Source organism: Schistocerca americana, chromosome 1 (genome assembly GCF_021461395.2).
Source record: "Schistocerca americana isolate TAMUIC-IGC-003095 chromosome 1, iqSchAmer2.1, whole genome shotgun sequence".
NCBI lineage: Eukaryota > Metazoa > Arthropoda > Insecta > Orthoptera > Acrididae > Schistocerca > Schistocerca americana.
In genome coordinates, this window is record NC_060119.1 from 1171472703 (window position 1) to 1171491835 (window position 19133).

The 19133-nt window shown below is 41.5% G+C and overlaps 1 protein-coding gene across 1 annotated transcript in view; it reads right to left on the bottom strand.

Moving 5' to 3' along the window:
* The window catches only part of LOC124597824 (glutamate receptor ionotropic, kainate 2), a 353359-nt gene extending 348807 nt beyond the window's left edge, over window positions 1–4552 (bottom strand). The window contains exon 1 of the mRNA XM_047135963.1: window positions 4366–4552. Coding sequence (XP_046991919.1) covers window positions 4366–4552 — 187 coding nt within the window. The remainder of the gene's footprint in view (window positions 1–4365) is intronic.
* Window positions 4553–19133: the final 14581 nt, after the last annotated feature.

Below are 19133 nucleotides of genomic sequence, written 5' to 3' on the forward strand. Positions count from 1 at the left end.
AGTGTTCATCCTTGCGTTGTGGTTTGGGAAAACAACGTACATGACTTCAGGTCACAACTGGTAGTGGTTGATGGAACTTTATAGCGCAGTATTCCGTAAAGGACGTACAGTGTACTCATGTCGAGTGACGTGCGATTATACTCTGGTGCCAGTATTAAAGAGGACAATGCTCGTCTAAACATGGCATTTCTCTATGGGTGGCATGATGTCCAGATAATCACGTGATCAGCAAGATCCCACGATCTATCCCCGATATAACATGTCTGTCCAAGTGCCAGTATTCGGGATATCAAGGACCGGTTACAACATTTGTGGACCAGTCTGCTTCAGGGGTGGATACAACGGCTTGATGAGAACCCTTCCTAACCGAATCACTGATTCCTTCCAGGCCAAAGCGGAAATGACGTCGTACTGACAAGGGCATACACTACAATGTTCTTCGTAAGTATAGCTCGATATTGTAGTCACTGAACAACACACATACTCTTTCAATCCCCGAAGTTCCACTGTGTTTTCTCCTGCCCTTCTGGATGCTTCACATTTTTTTGTTAGACAGTGTAATTTCCTTCAAAACGAGGAAAAAAACTAAAAGCTGAAAATCACGTTTGCATGAAGGTAGAAGCAAAGAGTCGTGTGGCGTTGTAGGCTGTGAGACGACGCACAGTAGTTTCACCCGCATAATAAGAATTTCATTCTCCACCTTTAACGGCTCCATTTGCTTGCAGTGTGTGAGAGATGCATCGTATTGTGTGTGTTGACTGCAGGTGACTCGAAAGGGCGTGTGTATAATGTGGTGTTAAGTTCGTGCTGTAGAATTATCAGAGACAGGAGAGGGTGAATACCGGTGTCTGCAAAGAGCCGACTACTCTCGAATAGCACTAACGTGACCGCCGAGCTCCACATTGCCATCTGACAAGTGCAGTACCATCAACAATATCATATGATCACACGAGATAACACACTGCGGAGAAATTTGGAATTTAATGACGAATACTGGCACAACGTCCACTGATCAGTAATTTTACGCTACCTCACCTTCTCTCGGTCAAACGCATATGCCGATTATTTTTTCCACCCTGAGAACCAGAGCCGGCCTACCTTTAAATGGATCGCTATTGCGCAAGCGTGCTTTAGGCTACGGAGGCGGTTATTTTCAAGTTTTCATTGTAATGTTTTTCTTAAGTGGTAAATAATAATTAGATTTCAGAGCTATGAGCCAGGCAGCACAACGGAAAGTTAGTAAGTGGAGCAGACAGAGAGAGCTCCAATTATATCATATTTAGCCGGCCGTGGTGGCCGAGCGGTTCTAGGCGCTACAGTCTGGAACCGCGCGACCACTACGGTCGTAGGTTCGAATCCTACCTCGGGCATGGATGTCTGTGATGTCCTTAGGTTAGTTAGATTTAAGAAGTTCTAAGTTCTAGAGGACTGATGACCTCAGAAGTTAAGTCCCATAGTGCTCGGAGGCATTTGAACCATTTTTTTATCATATTTAAAATTAATAATAAACCGGAGGTAGCAACGGTGTGTATGATACACCAGGGGAAATAAAGCTGTACACAAAAATGACATGATTTTATGACAACACAGGAACTAAATCATTTGGTATTGCTTCTGTCATGTGCAAGGATCCAAAAATGACCATCCGGTTTCGAAATACATTTTATGTAACTGTAACAATCATGACACGAAAAGTACCACACATTTTCCAAGTACTCCTCGTAGACTATATGGTACGTGTGCCTATGTGGTTACTTAACTAATTCACACGTTTACTACACGCTACATGAAGGTGCTGAATCCTAGTGGCGGACAATACACCTATCAAGATATTTGACGATATGAGGTAACGTCAGGGTTTCGAAATACTAACTACTCAATGTGTGCCTGTTTCCTGGATTAAATTACAATTCTCTGTTGTTTTTTATAGAATGATGTAACGCTCTTGATCGTGACCAGTCCATTAGAGATGGGCATCAATTTCAGTGACTGTAAGGAAGATATGGTGTCTGTGCTAGCAACAGGGTTCATTCTGTTCCTTCTTCGTTACAAGTATTAGCCTCAAACCACGAAGTTACAAAACTACACTCTGTAGTTGCTCACACTAGTCTTCCGCTCCGAGCAGTTACAGATAAGGCCAAAATACATTGTGTAGCAAAACTTCGAATGTCTGCAGAATGATAAAATATTCTACAATCAGTAGGGGCAAATAACATTTGAAGGTTTCCAACGCGAACTCAGACAGTTTTAATAATCACCGTATTAGTGAAGTCCGTAAGCAAATCTCTTCAAACGTTCTGAGAATGAATTCAGTTTGTCAGTTAAGAGAGAATCCACAGATGATGAGGTCTCCACACGATGAGATATTCTGACATTTTGTGCGCCTTCGTGACACTACGCTGGTAAAAATCGTGAATTGACCCACAAAATCACACAAATTGAAATTATCTATAAGACGCAAAAACTGTAAAGTAAGCGTTCGGAGAGCCCTTTCATCGACTTTACATCAGCCTTTGAAATGAAAAATTCTGTGATTTTCTCGGAGTTCCTTGATGTAGATTTCCTGTGGATGTACGGATTAATTTTATAATCTTCATTGTAAAAAAAGGAGTCAGACGTTATAGGCATGAGATTGAGAAGCATTTTGAGGATCAATAGAGTAACATAGACATGATTAAAATACAAGTTCTGTGACGAAGAACGTATGTGAACAATTACGCCGACATCCAACTCTCACGAAATTTACCCAAGTCTTAGTTTTTGTACTGAGTTGAAATTCAATTGTCAAATTGGAGTGTCTTACCTGTTTTGAGAAATTATTTTTATTCATAACTGTTTCGAGCATGTTTGATGGACTTGTGACAATTTACCGGCCTTGACGCTTGGGAATCGTTGTCATAACTAAAAATAACAAATGACAAAAATGTGAAGTGACCTAGATGGTTGCATGTGATTATTCGGACTGTCACTTTGTATCAAATTGTTTGGTGTATCTTCATCAAGTGCGACGAATACATTTGTCAATAAAAAGAAGATGAAGTGTGATTGATCGAGAATAAACAAGGGAAAAAGCGGTGTATAACTAAAACAGTGTTGCATGAGATCGTTCCATTGGGTTTGTCATTCTTTAGGTCATTGTAGTGTTTGCTCTGTAGATACATCACCGTAAAAACGTCGCGAGCGATTCAGCCATGAGAGGCATCATAAAACGTAATTCAAAGCAACGTTGAGCCTGACTTACATAATATGGACTGAAGCGAGAGCGGAAGTGATTCCGAAAATTGATAGTCGTGGCCATGAAAGTCTTCTGTGTATGGAGAAGCGCCACACTGCAAAACAACTGTCTGGTTGGACACAGAGTAAGGCCTCTGTTGTAACCGTAGCCAAAGCCAAAACGTTGTTTTTGTTCAGTGGCACTAATTTCACCATATGACCCGGCACTACACGCTATATTATGCTAACTAGCAACTGTCGTTGAAGCCTAAGTAATGGTATGATTGCAGTGAGAATAACATTCACATGAATTTTACGTGTCTGTTTATACACGGTGCTTCAAAAATACTTTGAAGACCGGCTCCTTATACCAAAACGAATAAAAACGCTCGCGTGAACATATGTCGGAATTAACGAGTTACAAATGAAAGTCTAGAATTTGAGAACTGTCGCTGAGCAACATATAATGAAGTCTAGAAATGTCCTCCTCTTGCTTGTAAATATGCATACACGAATCATGGATTTTCGCACCCTTTCAGATATTCCTTGACCGTTTAGAATGGTTTCGCTAACTTCCATGACGCGTCAACGAAGAATCTGAGTACTACGTAGACCAAATGCTTAAGGTGACTCCAGAGGTAATAATAAAAAGAGACCGAGACCAGGAGAACATGCAGGCCATGGAACTGGTCCTCCTCTACCTATTCATCTGTCACTGTGGATACCAGCGAACGCATCTCGAACAATGAGAGTGAAATGTGCTGGAGCTCCATCGTCCATAAGCCACATATTTCCTCTTATTTCCAGGGGCACATCTTCTTGTAGGTCTTGGAAGGTGTTATACATAAAGTCCTTGTAGACAGCACTTCCAAGACTTGCTGGGAGAACGTATGCTCCTACAAGACTTTTACATACAGTTCCAGCCCACGGAACTGTTAGTTCCTTTCTCAAGGAGGAAAGAGGATATCTTCAGAACATTAGGAAAGAGGGATAGATCATTCAGTCCATCTTTTAGGTTTAAGTAAGTCTGTTGTTAGTACTAGAACTTCGCATCCTGACGGCATCTGATACTGGTTAATAAGTATCCATTTGCTACTTACGCAGTAAACTCTAATTCGTCGTGGAATGCTATTAGTCTTAATTTCTACTTACCTTTCTTTGATGCGTGGAAGCTGTCGTCTTTTGGAACGTATTTGATGTCGTACTTGAGCGTGGTTTTCGGCAGCAAATGTTTGTCTTTGTTGATGCGATACACTGCATACTTGAATGCCAGTTCTGTGCTACTGTCTTTTTGATCTTGTGTAAATACAGCACCTGTAACAATAAGATAAATAAACATCAGACATTTCATTAAGTGAATCACGTCGAATTGCAACATAATGTTACTGTTCGACAGCTTCCTGGTCAAATAACTTGTAGAAAATAATGTTACACAAGTAACGGCTTGAGAAAACATCAGTTTATCTGCACTTACATATATATGAGGGTAAGTCAATTATTATCCGCAATTTAGTTATATTTTTGTTTATTTTATAGTACTATCGTTTAACTTTGATGTGCATGCTTTGTTTATTTTTTGTTATATCTTTGTAATTTTCAACCTGCTAGATCAGTTTCGTTATCGCTGCCGTGCTGTTAATCATGGCTGCTCCGCTGTCTATTTGCACCAAAGAAGAGCAACGTTCAGCGATCGGTGTTTTGTGGTCGGAAGGCGTATCAGGGGCTGAAATTCATCGAAGACTTTCGGTACAGTACGGGAACAGTGCTTCGGCACAATGGAGTGTCTACGTATGTATTGCAAACTTCCGAAATGGTCGCACAAGTGTTACAAACGAGGAAGGACTCGGACGACCGTTTACCTCCACAAATGAAGAAACCATTGAGCGTTCACGTGAAATGATTCTCTTAGGCAGATGATTAACTATTGACTAAGTGGCACATCGCCTGCAAATTAGTCACGGTTCTGCCCACGAAACATCCACAACAGACTTGGGTTTCATAAGGTTTGCGCAACATGGGTCCCAAAACAGCTCACACAGTTGCATAAACAAACGCGGTTGGACATCTGCAAAAAATATTTGGATCTCTATGGTAACGAAGAGGACAACTTCTTAGACAGGATAATTACTGGTGACGAAACATGGTTCCATAATTACGAGACGGAGAGTAAACGGCAGAGTATGGAATGGAAACATCCAAATTCTCCGTGCAAGAAAAAGTTGAAGACCCAGCCGTTCGCTGGTAAACTGATGCTTACGGCTTTTTGGGATGCACAAGGTCCAGTACTGGAACATTATGTGGGAATAAGCAGAACAATAAACAGTGTACGTTGTAGTCAGATGCTTACTGCCAGGCTAAAGCCTACAGTTCAAAGAAAACTCCGAGGATCGCTGTCAAAAGATGTTGTGTTGTTCCACGATAAAGCCCGACAGCACACTGCTACCTCACACTGCTGACACGCTCCAGAAACTATAAATTGAAGCACTGGATCATCCTCCATATAGTCCCGAACTTGCCTCTTCTGACTATCACTTGTTTGGTCCATTCAAGCAGGCATTAAGGGGCCTTCGATTTGCCTCGGACGAAGCAGTGAAAGAAGCGTTGCATTCCTGGCTCGCAGCTCAAGCGAGAACCTTCTTTCATGAGGGCATCAGGAAGCTTGTACAACGGTGGACCCAGTGCGTTGAAACGCAAGGAGACTATGTCGAAAACTGATGTTCTTCTAAGTTTCCTATTTGATTACAGTAAAATTTTATAACTACTTTGCGGGTAGTAATTGGCTTACCCTCGTAGTTGAAGAGCCGCTGTGAAGTTAAGACGCAATTTAAAAATCTAATACATTTTTCTTTCATTGTTTTACTTTCTTCTTCAAAGATTCACGATGGTACACGCTGTAACCATGAAGCAGGGAGATTTCTGACAAATTTTGATGAAAGAAATTAGAGATGTTCAAAATTATGATGACTAGGTAAGATGGAAGTGCTGACTGTCAGTGAGCCGAGAACGAAGCTATTTTCTTTTCTTGATTTCCATTCAATTGTTTCTTCTGAATACTGAGTTCAATTTCTGCAGTGAGAAGTTGTACGCCAAGAATTTTAAGTGGCACACGAACATAAAAACTTTTATCACTTCTTATTCCTGTTACACTATACACTGGGCTGACAAAAGTCATAACATCTAATTTCGAATCGGTTCCCACTTTTCCCGGCGTAATGCAGCAACTCGATGCTGCATGGAATCACAAAGTCGTTGGAAGCCTCTATTGAAATATTGAGGCATACTGCCTCCATAATTATGAAATAAGATTTTGTGCACGAACTGACCTTCCGATTATGTTCCATAAATGTTCGCAAGGATTCATGTCGCGCGATCTGGCCAAACCATTCTCTCGAATTATCCAGAATTTTCTGGACACCAAGAGCGAACAACTGTGGCCCTGTAAGAAGATCTTTGTCATCTACAAAAATCGTTGTTTGAGAAGTTAACGAATGACTGCAAATGGTCTCCATGTAGCCCAATATAAAGATCTCGAGTCAATTATCTGTTCAGTTGGATCAGAGGACCCAGTTCTGCAAACACAGCCCACATCATTATGGAGCCGCCACCAGCTTGCACAGTGTCCTGTTGACAACTTGGGTCCAAGGTTTCGTGGGCTGTGTACCATGCTCGAACCCTACCATCAGCTCTCTTACAACTGAAATCGGGATTAATCCGAGAAGGCGACGGTTTTCCAGTCACCTAGGGCCCAGTATGATAGCAAGTCCGGGAGAGGCGTGCAAGCGATGCCGTGCTGTTAGCGAAGTCACTCGCGTCGGTCACCTATAGCCATAACCCATTAACGTCAAATTTTGACGCACTGCCATAACGTATACGTTCGTCGTAGGTCCCACATTGATTTCTGCGGTTATTTTACGCATTGCTGGTTGTTTCTTAGCACTGACAGTAGTACACAAACACCGCTGCTGTCGGACGTTAAATGAAGGCCATCGGCTTCTGAGTTGTCTGTGGGGAGAGGTAATGTCTGAAATTTGGTATTCTCCGCGCACTCTTGACACTATGGATCTAGGAATATTGAATTCCCTAACGATTTAGGAAATGAAACGTCCCACGCGTCTAGCTCCAACTACCATTCCGCATTCAGCGTCTGTGAATTCTAATCGCGCGGCCATAATCACGTCGGAAACAATTTCGCATGAATCACTGGAGTACAAATGACAGCTCCGCCAAAGCACTGTCCTTTTATACCTTATGTACGCGACACTACCGCCATCTCTATATTTACATATCGCTATCCCATCGTTGTATACAGTCACTAACCAAAACGTTATGACCATATGAAGAACAGTATACTGGCCCAACTTTGGAAAGTAACCCAACAGCATTTCTACGTGACACGGTTTCTGCATGTCCTCGGTGGGTTTGCGGAAATATCTGGCCCTTGACATCAACTCACAGGTGACACTATTCCCGTAAATTGCGAGCTGTTCGCTTGCAGGTGCCGAGCTGGCGTCCGATAGCTTCCCTGATGTGCTCCAACATAGATCAGGTGTATTTGGTGGCCAATACGTCAATGGGAGTTCACTATCATGTTCCTCAAAATACTGCAGCTAGAATCTGGCCTTATGACACGGGTGGCTATCATGCTGGAATATGCCACCGCCGTCGGGATAGACATGAAGCATGAAGTATTGCATGTTGCAGCCAATAATTTTCGCATTCTTCACAGCCGCTTGTTGCTTTTGATTGAGCTTGCCATATAAGGGCAGATTTCCGCGACGGGTCACGGATATTTCAGGAGGATTCTTGAATATCTATGGTCCATGCCGACGCACCTTCAGACAGTTATCCGCGCTTCTGGGAACTGCCGATCCGGTCTCTCAGCAGGTTGGCACTTGGACGGATTGATGCAACGGTCCTCGTTCATCCAAGTCCGTCAAGTTACCTGCGAGCCGATGACTGACTCGCTACTCCTGTAGAACGGCGCGCTCACGTCGGCTACTCCACAATCTTTCTCGAACGACTGTAAAGAAACTATTCGTTAAAGTAATTTTTTTACGTGAGCTATAGATTTCATGTCAGATTCATAAGGAAGCGCCTATTATTTCGCTAATGGTCATAGTTGTTGAGATATTTCGCACTTAATTCCAAAGTTTACAGTGAAAAATGCGGGTCGGCTTGAATTTGCGTTTGATGCTTGTTAGACAATATATTGCTGGTCTTGAATGGGTTAGAAATAACAGCCAACTGGTTGCAAAACACAGGTTTATTGAACAGTGACTATGGTTTCAATGGTTTTAAAACCGCTTTCTTCAGAAGATACTGTACGTAGACTGTATTAGATATAGCCGATGTGGGAGTCGTATAAAATAAAAGTCACCTATTTTACTGCTTTGTCTTAAAACTTCTTAAAATATCACACATTTGACGCCGTATTAACACAAAAACATACAGTATGCAACTTGCATGATTTGTACAAATCTGGAAGATCATTCAAATGGTATACTGTATGTTGTTGTATCCCGCATCAAGTGTGATGTTTTACAAATTCCTACGACAAAGGCCGACAGTGGACGTCTACTACAAATGGCGATTCAGTGGGTGACATGTACTAGACAGTCAACTACTCCCACTTTGGCTACAGATAATGTGACTCTACGTACAATATCTTCTGAAGAAGATGGTTTTATAACTGCCGAAACCATGGTCAAGGTTAAATAAACCGGCATTTTGCACCTGGTTGGCTCTTATATCCAATCCATTGAAGCTCTTGACCGTTCAGTTGCTGAAGTGCAGCCAAGTTCAAAATATTGATGTATTTCTGTGTATCAAATGTAGCTAGCTCACTGAATTTTTCCTTAGACTTGCAAGGATGTCTCTGTCTATAACTGATCTCGAGGAAATTGATGTTATGTATCACACTCATCGGTGAACGCTCATGCCAGCAATCAAGCTGGAGTAAAATACGTATAAAACCCGTCCTGCGTCAGAACTCAACAGCAGTTGAAGGAAGGAAGTGAAGAATGTTGATCACAAGAATATATTAGCTGTTAAATATGCCACACTGTATTTTTATCGTTTCTCATTGTGCACAATGTTAGCCATATTAGGCAGCCTGTAATACGGCAACTGGTCTATAAAACACGAAACATGTTTTTTCGACGACGACACATCACAGACAAATCAGAAATTTTGTTACATTTCAACATGCGCTTGAGAATGGCTAGAAAGCCGATACCTTAATTGTATCAAATAAATGAAGAATGGCGGAAGTTTCTTACAAAACTTCATCAGTGTTAGTTCGTATAGTATTTACGGACTTCAGACGCAGCTTGCAATGACACATTACGAACAACGTGCTAAGAATTATCTGGTCATTCTGTAGTGCAAGTGCGGAAAGCTCAGTGGAGGTCCTCATTCTCGGTAGTGTTGCATTGTAAATGTCGTTGTATATTATTGTAGATCACTGGATTTAAGGATCAATGTAGGTGCAGACCTAACCACGTCGTGGTCGCCCGGGAACGAGCTGATTTGCTCAAGTAATTGATGAGTTTAGTGATCGACTGCTGCGCCTCGGTGTCGAAAGTGTTCCTCAGTGCTACGACCGGGTACTCTGTCACTTGGTTTATTAGTGCCAGGTACAGCGTACTGCCATAACTTCCAAATAACTAGATTTTTAATTTTTGGAAAGAATTCCAGTTGTTCATCTCAATCTATTCTGTCCCCCTCAAAATTATTACCTTTAGGTATTAAACGCTTAAGCTAGTTTTTCTTTTTCAATCCACAAACTACTACTGGAACTCGAACCGTGGGATAGATCTTAGCTCTATGAAGCACGCGTTTTTAATCTCGTCGGCACTTTAAGGATTTTTTTTAAATTTGGGATCGTGTCTGGGTAATATGAAAGCTACGGTGCATTACAGTACTGTTTTTGGCCAAAAATTCGCGAACAACCGAGGAAGTCTGTGTAGGGCCGTTATCATGGTCCAAAAACTATGAAATTTTCGGCCAAGTATCTGGACAATTTTTTCGGATTTCTTGACGCAAACGGTATTTAAATTGTAAGTATCATCCTTTATTGGTCGTATCCTTGTACTAAGAACCTGTGGTACATCTTGCCATTAAAATGGAAGAACGCAGTGTGTATAACATTCACATTTGACTGCATTGTCGAGATTTATTTCTTTGTCATTTTTAACAAACAGAATCTGAAAGCGTTGAATAATTCAAACAATGCTGGAAGCTTAGGAAGTTTGGTGACTGTGGAGAAATCACAAATGGAGTACCACAGTGTTCAGTTTTTTGATCCACGCCTATTCCTTATATACACTCTAAGCTGTAAAAAAATAAAATTAGTAAAAGACACACCACGAGGAAATCATCCAACTGGGACGGAAATCGATGGATATGAGGTACAGATGAACAAGTGATTACAGTTTCAGAAAAAAATGGATGATTTATTAAAGAGAAATAGCTTCACAAGTTGACCAAGTCATTGTCACGTTGGTCCAACTCTGGCACTCATGCAAGCAGCTCTTCGGCTTGGTACTGATTGACAGACCTGTTGAATGTCCTGCTACGGAATATCGCGTCGAATTCTGTCCAGTTGGTGCGTTAGATGGTCGAAATCCAGAGCTGGTTGGAGGGTCTGCCTTTAAAGCCTTAAACGTTCTCGGTTGCAGCGGGATCCGGCGACCTTGTTGGTCAAGGTAAGGTTTGGCAAGGATGAAGACAAGTAGAAGAAACGCTCTCAGTGTGCATGGAGGGTAACATGACGGGGCGTATAATATAGTCGACGTAGAGCTGTGCTGTAAGCGCGGCGCGAATGAGAACCAAGGGCATTCTTGTATGAAAAGAAATGGCAACCCAGACCATCTATTTGGTCTCCCAGCGCAGCCCGGATCGTCTCCAGACAAATCTTCGCTGGTCATGAGGGCTGAAGTGGAATGCACCACTGAAGACAGATCTACTGCCCTGCATTCAATGAACTTCCAGGCCGTCGACGTGTCTGGAGATGCCCTGTACAGTCGTGGGATACCATCCCGAGTGTCACCCCCCTTATGTCCTGATAACCAGAAGCCATAGTGTGGGCTGCCGTTTCTATTCATAGCAGGACCCCTTTGGTTATCATCTGAAGCACCTTGGCGGCATAGCGGTAAGTCGTCGATACTTTACGGCTTGTAAATCCATCCTCGTCTTACAATTATTGATCCCCCCCCCCTTCCCCCCCCCCCCCCCTCCCGCAAAATGAGAAACTTTCTGGCAATGTGGGCAGAGCGCTCTAACCACATCGCGATTTTGACGATCTAACACTTCGATTGGAAATAATTTAACATGGTATCTCTCAGAAGGACACCGAATAACATCTTCCACAGGGAAACCAACGCGTTATTGAATTGCTGAATTTGTAAAGCACTTTGACTTGAAAAAATCATCCAGTTTCTCTGAAGATATACTCATTTGTTTTTCCATACTTGTAAATCGCGTCTACCTCTTTTCATCCCATTCGGGTAACTCATTTCTGGTGCTTTGCTTTTTTTTTTTTTTTTTCCTTTAGAGCGAATTTAAGTGGTCCTCCACCACACATTCATCAAGCAGAATAGGTAGTTTTTACAGACGATTTTGGCATTACGATATATCCTCTGAGAGAGATAGCAGCAGAAGTGATTGTTAATGATGGTTTCAACAAACTACTATTATTACTCGTATCAGGTTTTCTGGAAACTGTGTCACCCTAAATTTTGAGAAAACATGTTATAGTCAATTCTGTACAACAAATAAAGTCATACCACAATATATCCAACACATGAAAAGGAGACAGGAAATAGGGTGGAACGCTCCGAATTTTTAGAAGTACATACTGAAGAAAACTGGAGGAAGCTTATTACTGAGCTTGTCAAAGAAGTGAGTTCCGTTACTTTCGCTCTTCGTAGTTGGTAGTGTTTTGCATTTTTGCATCCAATAATGTCTTTATGTAATAACATATTGTTGGTTCGGCGAATAGTTTAAAGTTGTATCCAGCGAGCTCAGAGCCGAGGCAGCCAATCGGAGCTAGTGTGGCAATCGGAATGTCAACACGGTATACCAACGATGTAGCGGAAGACTGAGCGCCAGGCGAACATTGGTACATGACATCAAAGCGAAGGAAGTATATGTTCAAACGCCGTAGTGTTCCATAATAGGGTAGTGTGCAGTAACACCCCGTAGCATCAAGGGCCAAAGCGCCACTGCAAACAGTCAAATGTTGTAGAAAGGAGCGAGTTCGCCGATCTATAACAATTACTGAACGAACATTGTGAGGCGAGGAGCGCTGACGATGCCAACAAACGAAGGCAAGTTCGATCATGCACCGCATCATAGCTACACGTTCGGCTCTTTTAGTAACAAGGCTTGGGGGGAACTCAAAGACACGTCCTGTCATGCTGCTATTCTGTCCATGTCGCTAGAACTGATGAGAATGACCGTCTATTAAGCTTCAGTGTAACCACAACAAGCTGACAGATGGTGATCCACCTGATACACTCCTGTTGACTACTACACCAAAGCGTAATTCACTTGTACAAAGCCGGCCGGAGTGGCCGAGCGGTTCTAGGCGCTACAGTGTGGAACCGAGCGACCGCTACGGTCGCAGGTTCGAATCCTGCCTCGGGCATGGATATGTGTGAGATGTCCTTAGATTAGTTAGGTTTAAGTAGTTCTAAGTTCTAGGGGACTGATGACCTCAGATGTTAAGTCCCATAGTGCTCAGAGCCATTTGAACTTGTACAAACCACAGCCGTGATCTGCCATTGAAGCCTACTGGGACATTGCGGATGAGAGGAAGGCTGATATCTTGCTGGCCGACTCTCCTGTGGCTCTTGGTCGATCCACGGTAGATGACGACCAGTGCCTTGTGTTTATTACACCCAAAATACTGTACCAAAAGTGCGTGACGAGTTGTGTACAAGAGCGCTGAGGCGAAAGGGCCTCACTGTACCACAGAAGTGTTTGGGGCGAGCGTGGTGTCACCAAGCTAACGCCCGCACAACACACGGCTGCTTCACACTCTCCTGTGGCTCCTACATCACGCCTCTTCGTGGCTTGCTCTGATACCTGAGAGCCGGCCGATGTGCTGATACTTTATAGAATTTTCACTTTTTGAGATTACTGAAGGGCGATCTAATTGTTAAAAACCATTCAGCAGCGAATGTCGCAATAAAGAAATATTTTATGCTATTTTGACTGTTGAATGGCTCTGTAAACTCATCCGGACAAATAAATGTTATTACAGATACTGCTGCGTCACTGACGCCCCTGGGCATACTCTAGACCACGTTCTCACATTCCCCGCTCGTTCTCCTGAACACAAAACGACCCCATCTCACGGAGTCACAACAATATATTCGCTAATTATTCATAAATAATCCATCACAGTTTTAGAAGAATAGTCATGTTCATAGCTACAACACTAGAAGCAAAAATGACTTTTATTACCCATTATTAAAGATGTCAGGGGCTCACAAAGAAACTCAGTATAAAGCTACAAAAATATTTGATCATTTTCCGAATAACGTAAAATGTTTAACAGGCACCAAAGCAAGTTTTAAATTTGACTTAAAATTATGCCCCCTGCACACCTCTTTCTATTCCGTGGATGAATTTCTACTTAAAAACTGGAAGGCTGTAAAAAAACTTGTTTTTAATTGCAGTTGCAAAGATATGACTGAAAGTTAGACGTTCATTAATATTAACACAATTGGTGTCTATATATCCTGTAAACTGGCTCGTTCCACGTCATTTAGACAAAAGAACCCTTCAAATCATCTATGGAATACATAGCTGACTAACTACAGTCTAATAGTCATGGAGGACTTGATGCTGGTTTAGAGGGCGAGGTAGAAGAAAGGGTTGCGGGAGAATTTGGGCTTGGCGATAGGAACGAGAGACGAGAGAGACAAATTGAGATCTGGAGTAAATATCAGTTAGTAATACCTAACACTCTGTGCAAGAATCACAAGACAAGGAGGTGTACTTGTTAAAGCTCAAAATCAGATGCTGGAGTGTAAGGCTTACCCAGGAGCAGACTCAGATCACAATTTTGTAATGATAAAGGGTTCAAGATTGGTTCAAGAATGACATTAAAATTCAAGGCGAAAGAATATCACTGATAAGCATAGCTGATGGCATTGTTATCCTCAGTGGAAGCTAAGAATAATTACAGAATCTGTTGAAATGAATGAACTGTCTAATGAGGACAAAATACGGTCTTAGAGGAAATTGAAAAAACACAGAAGTAATGAGAAGTGGCAGAAATGAGAACAACGAGATACTTGACTTCATAATTGGGTGTCACGAAATAAACGAATTTAAGGAACTGTGTTACATAGGCAGCAAGATGCACCATGACGGATGCAGCAAAGAGGACATAAAAAGCAGACAAGCACTGGCAGAAAGGGCATTGCTGGCCAAGAGAAATCTGCTAGTGTCAAAAATAGGCCTTCATTTGAAGCAATCGCTAAACTGTACGAGGTTTATTTTGTTGTTATTGATCTGGTGAATCTGATAAAACATGTCCCAGACGTGTATCTGCAGCAGTTTTCCAGAACATCCAGAGAAGCAAAAATTATTATACAAGTACATTTGTTTACTTCCCATTAAGAATGTGGAAACGTTTATGTCATTGTTGGCAGCCATTAGTGAGTTGTTTCACTCGTTCTGTATTGTTCAGTGAAAGAACTAATAACAACAGTGTATTTAAGCGAAACCGCATAGTAATTGTTGTAGTTTGTGGATTATTTATGAAATAGGGATGCCTTTCAAATTTACGACAGAGGAATGCGCCGCTATGGTGTTTATTTATGGCAAATGTTATGGTAATGCTACGACTGCAGTGAAGAATATCGCGTACGTCATCTAACTTGGAGGATTCCGAGTGCACGAACCATTAGTGGAGCATTTCGAATGTTGCGGGAGACAGGTTCTCTACCTGGTGATCATAAGCAGTGTTAGCGCTCGATACGTGAAGACGATGACGAGGATTTTGTGGATGCTGTTCGACGTAGCCCGGGTACCAGTACACAACGTATCACTCAACGATTAGGCATTTCACAATCTAACACACTTTACTGGACTATCCATTTTCCCAGGACGTCTTTCTGGCGAGACGTACTTACAATGCCTTCAAGAAGAAAAGCCCCGCGTGCTCCAAGATGTTCCATTTGCTACGCGATTGCAAAAGTATTTTCAGCATGACGTCGCGCCTATACAGTTCACCAACGCCGTTCTGCACATTTAAATGAACGTTTTCTCCAGAAACTGGTTGATCTTGGCGCTACCCGTCTGTGGCCATCCAGAGCGCTCGATTTAACACCAATGGATTTTTGTGTATGGGGATGGATGAAAGACATAATTTATAAGGAAAAGAGTCAATGCACGTGAGGCATTACTTGCTCGCGTTATGAATGCGATAGACGAAATTAAGAACAACCCTGTGAAACTGAAACGAACTAAAAAATCTGTTCATACGGGTGCACCTAAATGCATTGAACTCTGTGGGGACGTTTTTGAACATTTATTGTGAATGTATTGTGAAATTGTATGTATACTGTACAACTTCCTTAACAATGAGCTTTGTTTTTCCCGGTTTAACATGCATTCATGTGTGCTATGTTATTAATGAATCTGACACATTCATACAGTTTCAGTTAACGTTATTACCATCACGTTTCAAAAATTAAGTTCTCTACAAGTTCTGTCGAAAACTTTGTGCAACTGTCTGCAATTTAAATAACAATCAGGCCGAAGTAGTTAATAAATGAAAAATATTACGAGAGTACTTCTTTGCTTCCCTGGATGTTCTGGAAAGCTACTGCAGATACACGTCTGGGACATGTTTTATTAGATTCACCAGACCAATAACAACAAAATAAATTAAAATCGTGCTTTACCTTAAGCTCATACAGTTTTGCGATGGCTTCCAATTAGCGAACTTGCTAAATTTCAGGCCAAATCTTTTACTAGCCGTAACTCCGTAAATAAACATTTGCGGACCTATGTTTACATGAACTTTTTTCTTTAGTTTTACTTGTAGAATAACATATTAAAATATTTGCACATCTTTGTGAATCACCCTGTATATCTTACTTTTTTTCTTTTTAGACCTGCGCTCCACTTTGTCTTCTGATTGCATTCCAGAATATGTAGATAAAATTATAATCCGACTGCTATCTGTCCATTGTAGTAAAACTATATTGTCATTCCTTCGAGAAATCTGTAATGATTTTCCTGTTCTAGGTTTTGAAGTATCTCGGAAGTTTACTGCGCCTGCCCTGTTTGTCATCTGTTCCTGTTCCTTTACGTTCTATAGGAACTAATTTCTCCTACTAACGAAGCGTGGTGCAACTTCCAGGAGGAGTGGTATGTGATAGCTGAAGAATCGCGGAGAGATCATGTCGCAGGTCTGTAGCTTTCTGATTTATTGAGGCGTCTTCATATATTCCGTAGTCCAATAACACCCATGAAGATGATGTAATCGCAAGACATTTCAAACCCTCAGGCCCAGGCCTGTATTTCAGAAATTGTTTTGACACCGTCATGAAAAAGGAACCGTATATTCACGGACAGAATAGAATCGGTAATTTTTAGAAAGGTTTATAGCAACGTTCCTGATAGCGTCGATAATTGGTTGAACTTCCTAGTCTTTTTTCGTTCCTTCATTCGCTGCTTTAATATCAGCAACGTGTAAATTTGTTCTCAGTATTAAAAATACTTAGAGTAAACTAACATGTACTTCTCCTCCATACTAGTAGCATCTACAGGAACAAAACTCATCTCAGCAATATCCTTTACTCTCTACAGCCGCCTCTGTTACGTCACCCTCGATTTAGAAGGCTGACGATTCATTCCATGGGTCCCTTTACGTACCACACACTGTTGCGAACATGCGCCAAGAGATCTGGTTCACTGAGAACCATTTTCTTACAGCAAAATATTTGATTTTCTTTATTGCGTTCCAGACAACTTTCTTCATCATTGCTTTGTTCTGGAGATCACTTAACGACTGTTTTAGCCTAATAACGTACAATCAACATTAGCAGTGTAGTCTTCAGACAAATCACTGACGTTCGACGTCTCGTTAAAATATTATTTCACTTTCGAACGAAATACGTTTACCAATTGACATCTGAGACGCAAAAGCAGTACAATCTCAAGAACGTCATCATTTACCGTCAAGAGGTTCTGATAAAATTTCTTTATTGAAGAACCATTTTCGGTCAACGAACCACCATCAGGTTCATAAAACTGTTTAGAATACCATACTAAGCGCCATGAAATCAAGAGTGTCACATAATAAAAGTCATTTCCCACATAGTGATGTAAATTACATCGTCGGTCATAAAATTTTCCAGACATTGTGCTGTATCATCTGTCAGAATTAACACCACGAAAGTAAGAGTCCTACATGTATTTAAAATGCCTCCGTTCGTAGCGTTAACGCTGAGTTTTGCTGTAGCGTGAATAAGTGCGTAAATTATGACCTTGTTCTAATATTTACAGGCTGTGGCTTACCAACTTCTGAAAATAATAATCTCTCATTTTAGTTATACTTTGTTGCGTGATAGCGAATTTTAATAAACATTTCTTAGGTGAGGATTAATCCCCGCACGACTCTGGAAGTGAGTGATAAAATTTAAACAAAAAACTAACTTGCACATTAGCGGCAATTCTTATTTGTTCCACAATAAACAGAACAATTTGAAACGAAGTACAAAGAACGGCGTACAATTATGTTTTTTAAACCTCTTTTGATGAGACAACGCTAGAGTCGTCGCTCGTTTAAACGTTATAATGAGCTATAACGAAATACCTTATCTTAGTGTTGTACAACCCTCGCTGACCTACTGAATATTCCATGTACAGCACGGTGACACCCACAACTGAAACCCGAAACGCAGTCGTACCAACAGCGACAGGCGCGTGCGATTGACGCGAGTTGGTATCAGAAAGAGAACTGAAAGCAAGCCAACAAAATAATTTTATAAATTGAATGAAAGCGTATGTTGCTGAGTTGTGACGTCTGTTCAGGACAATCTAGATGACTTCTTTAGCGACCATGCACCAATGCATGATACAGTCTTCCCACATTAAGGTCTCCGCTAATTCACCCATAGCTGGGAAAAGTGTGTCGCAATGATGGGTGAATATGTAGAAGGACTAACACCAAATTCGATGGTCTAAGCTTGGTTCAAGATGTTCATAATTCTGAGAAAATAGGGTTAAGGTACAGGGAGAGACGGGCAATATACGATTTGTACAAGAGGAAATGACAAGAGTGGACGACCAAGAACGAAGTGCTCGGATTAAAAAAGTAGTAAGACAGGAATGCAGCCTTTCAGCCCTCCTGTTCAATCTGTATATCGAAGAAACAGTGTTGGAAACTAAAAAAAAAAAAAAATAAATAAAGGCTCAGGAGTGGAATTAAAATTCAAAAATTCAAGGTGAAAGGATATCAGTGATATGATTCGCTGATGACATTGCTATCCTGAGTAAAAGTGAAGGAGAATTACATGATGTGCTGAACAGTATGAACAGTCTAATGAATAGAACATGGATTGACATTAAATCGAAGAAAAACGAAAATAATGAGATGCAGCAGAAATGAGCCCGGCGAGAAAGTTAACATCAGGACTGATGGTCACGAAGTAGACAAACTTAAGGAATGCTCCTACCTAGGCAGCAAAGTAACCAATGACGGACGGAGCAAGGAGTACATCACAAGCAAACAAGCACTGGCAAAAAGGGAATTGCTGTCCAAGAGAAGTTCACTAGTATCAAACATAGGCCTTCATTTGAGGTACGTTTGCGGCGCACCGTTGAATGGTTGTGAAACCAGTACAGAAGACAATCGAAGCATTTGAGATGTTGTGCGACAGACGAATGTTGAA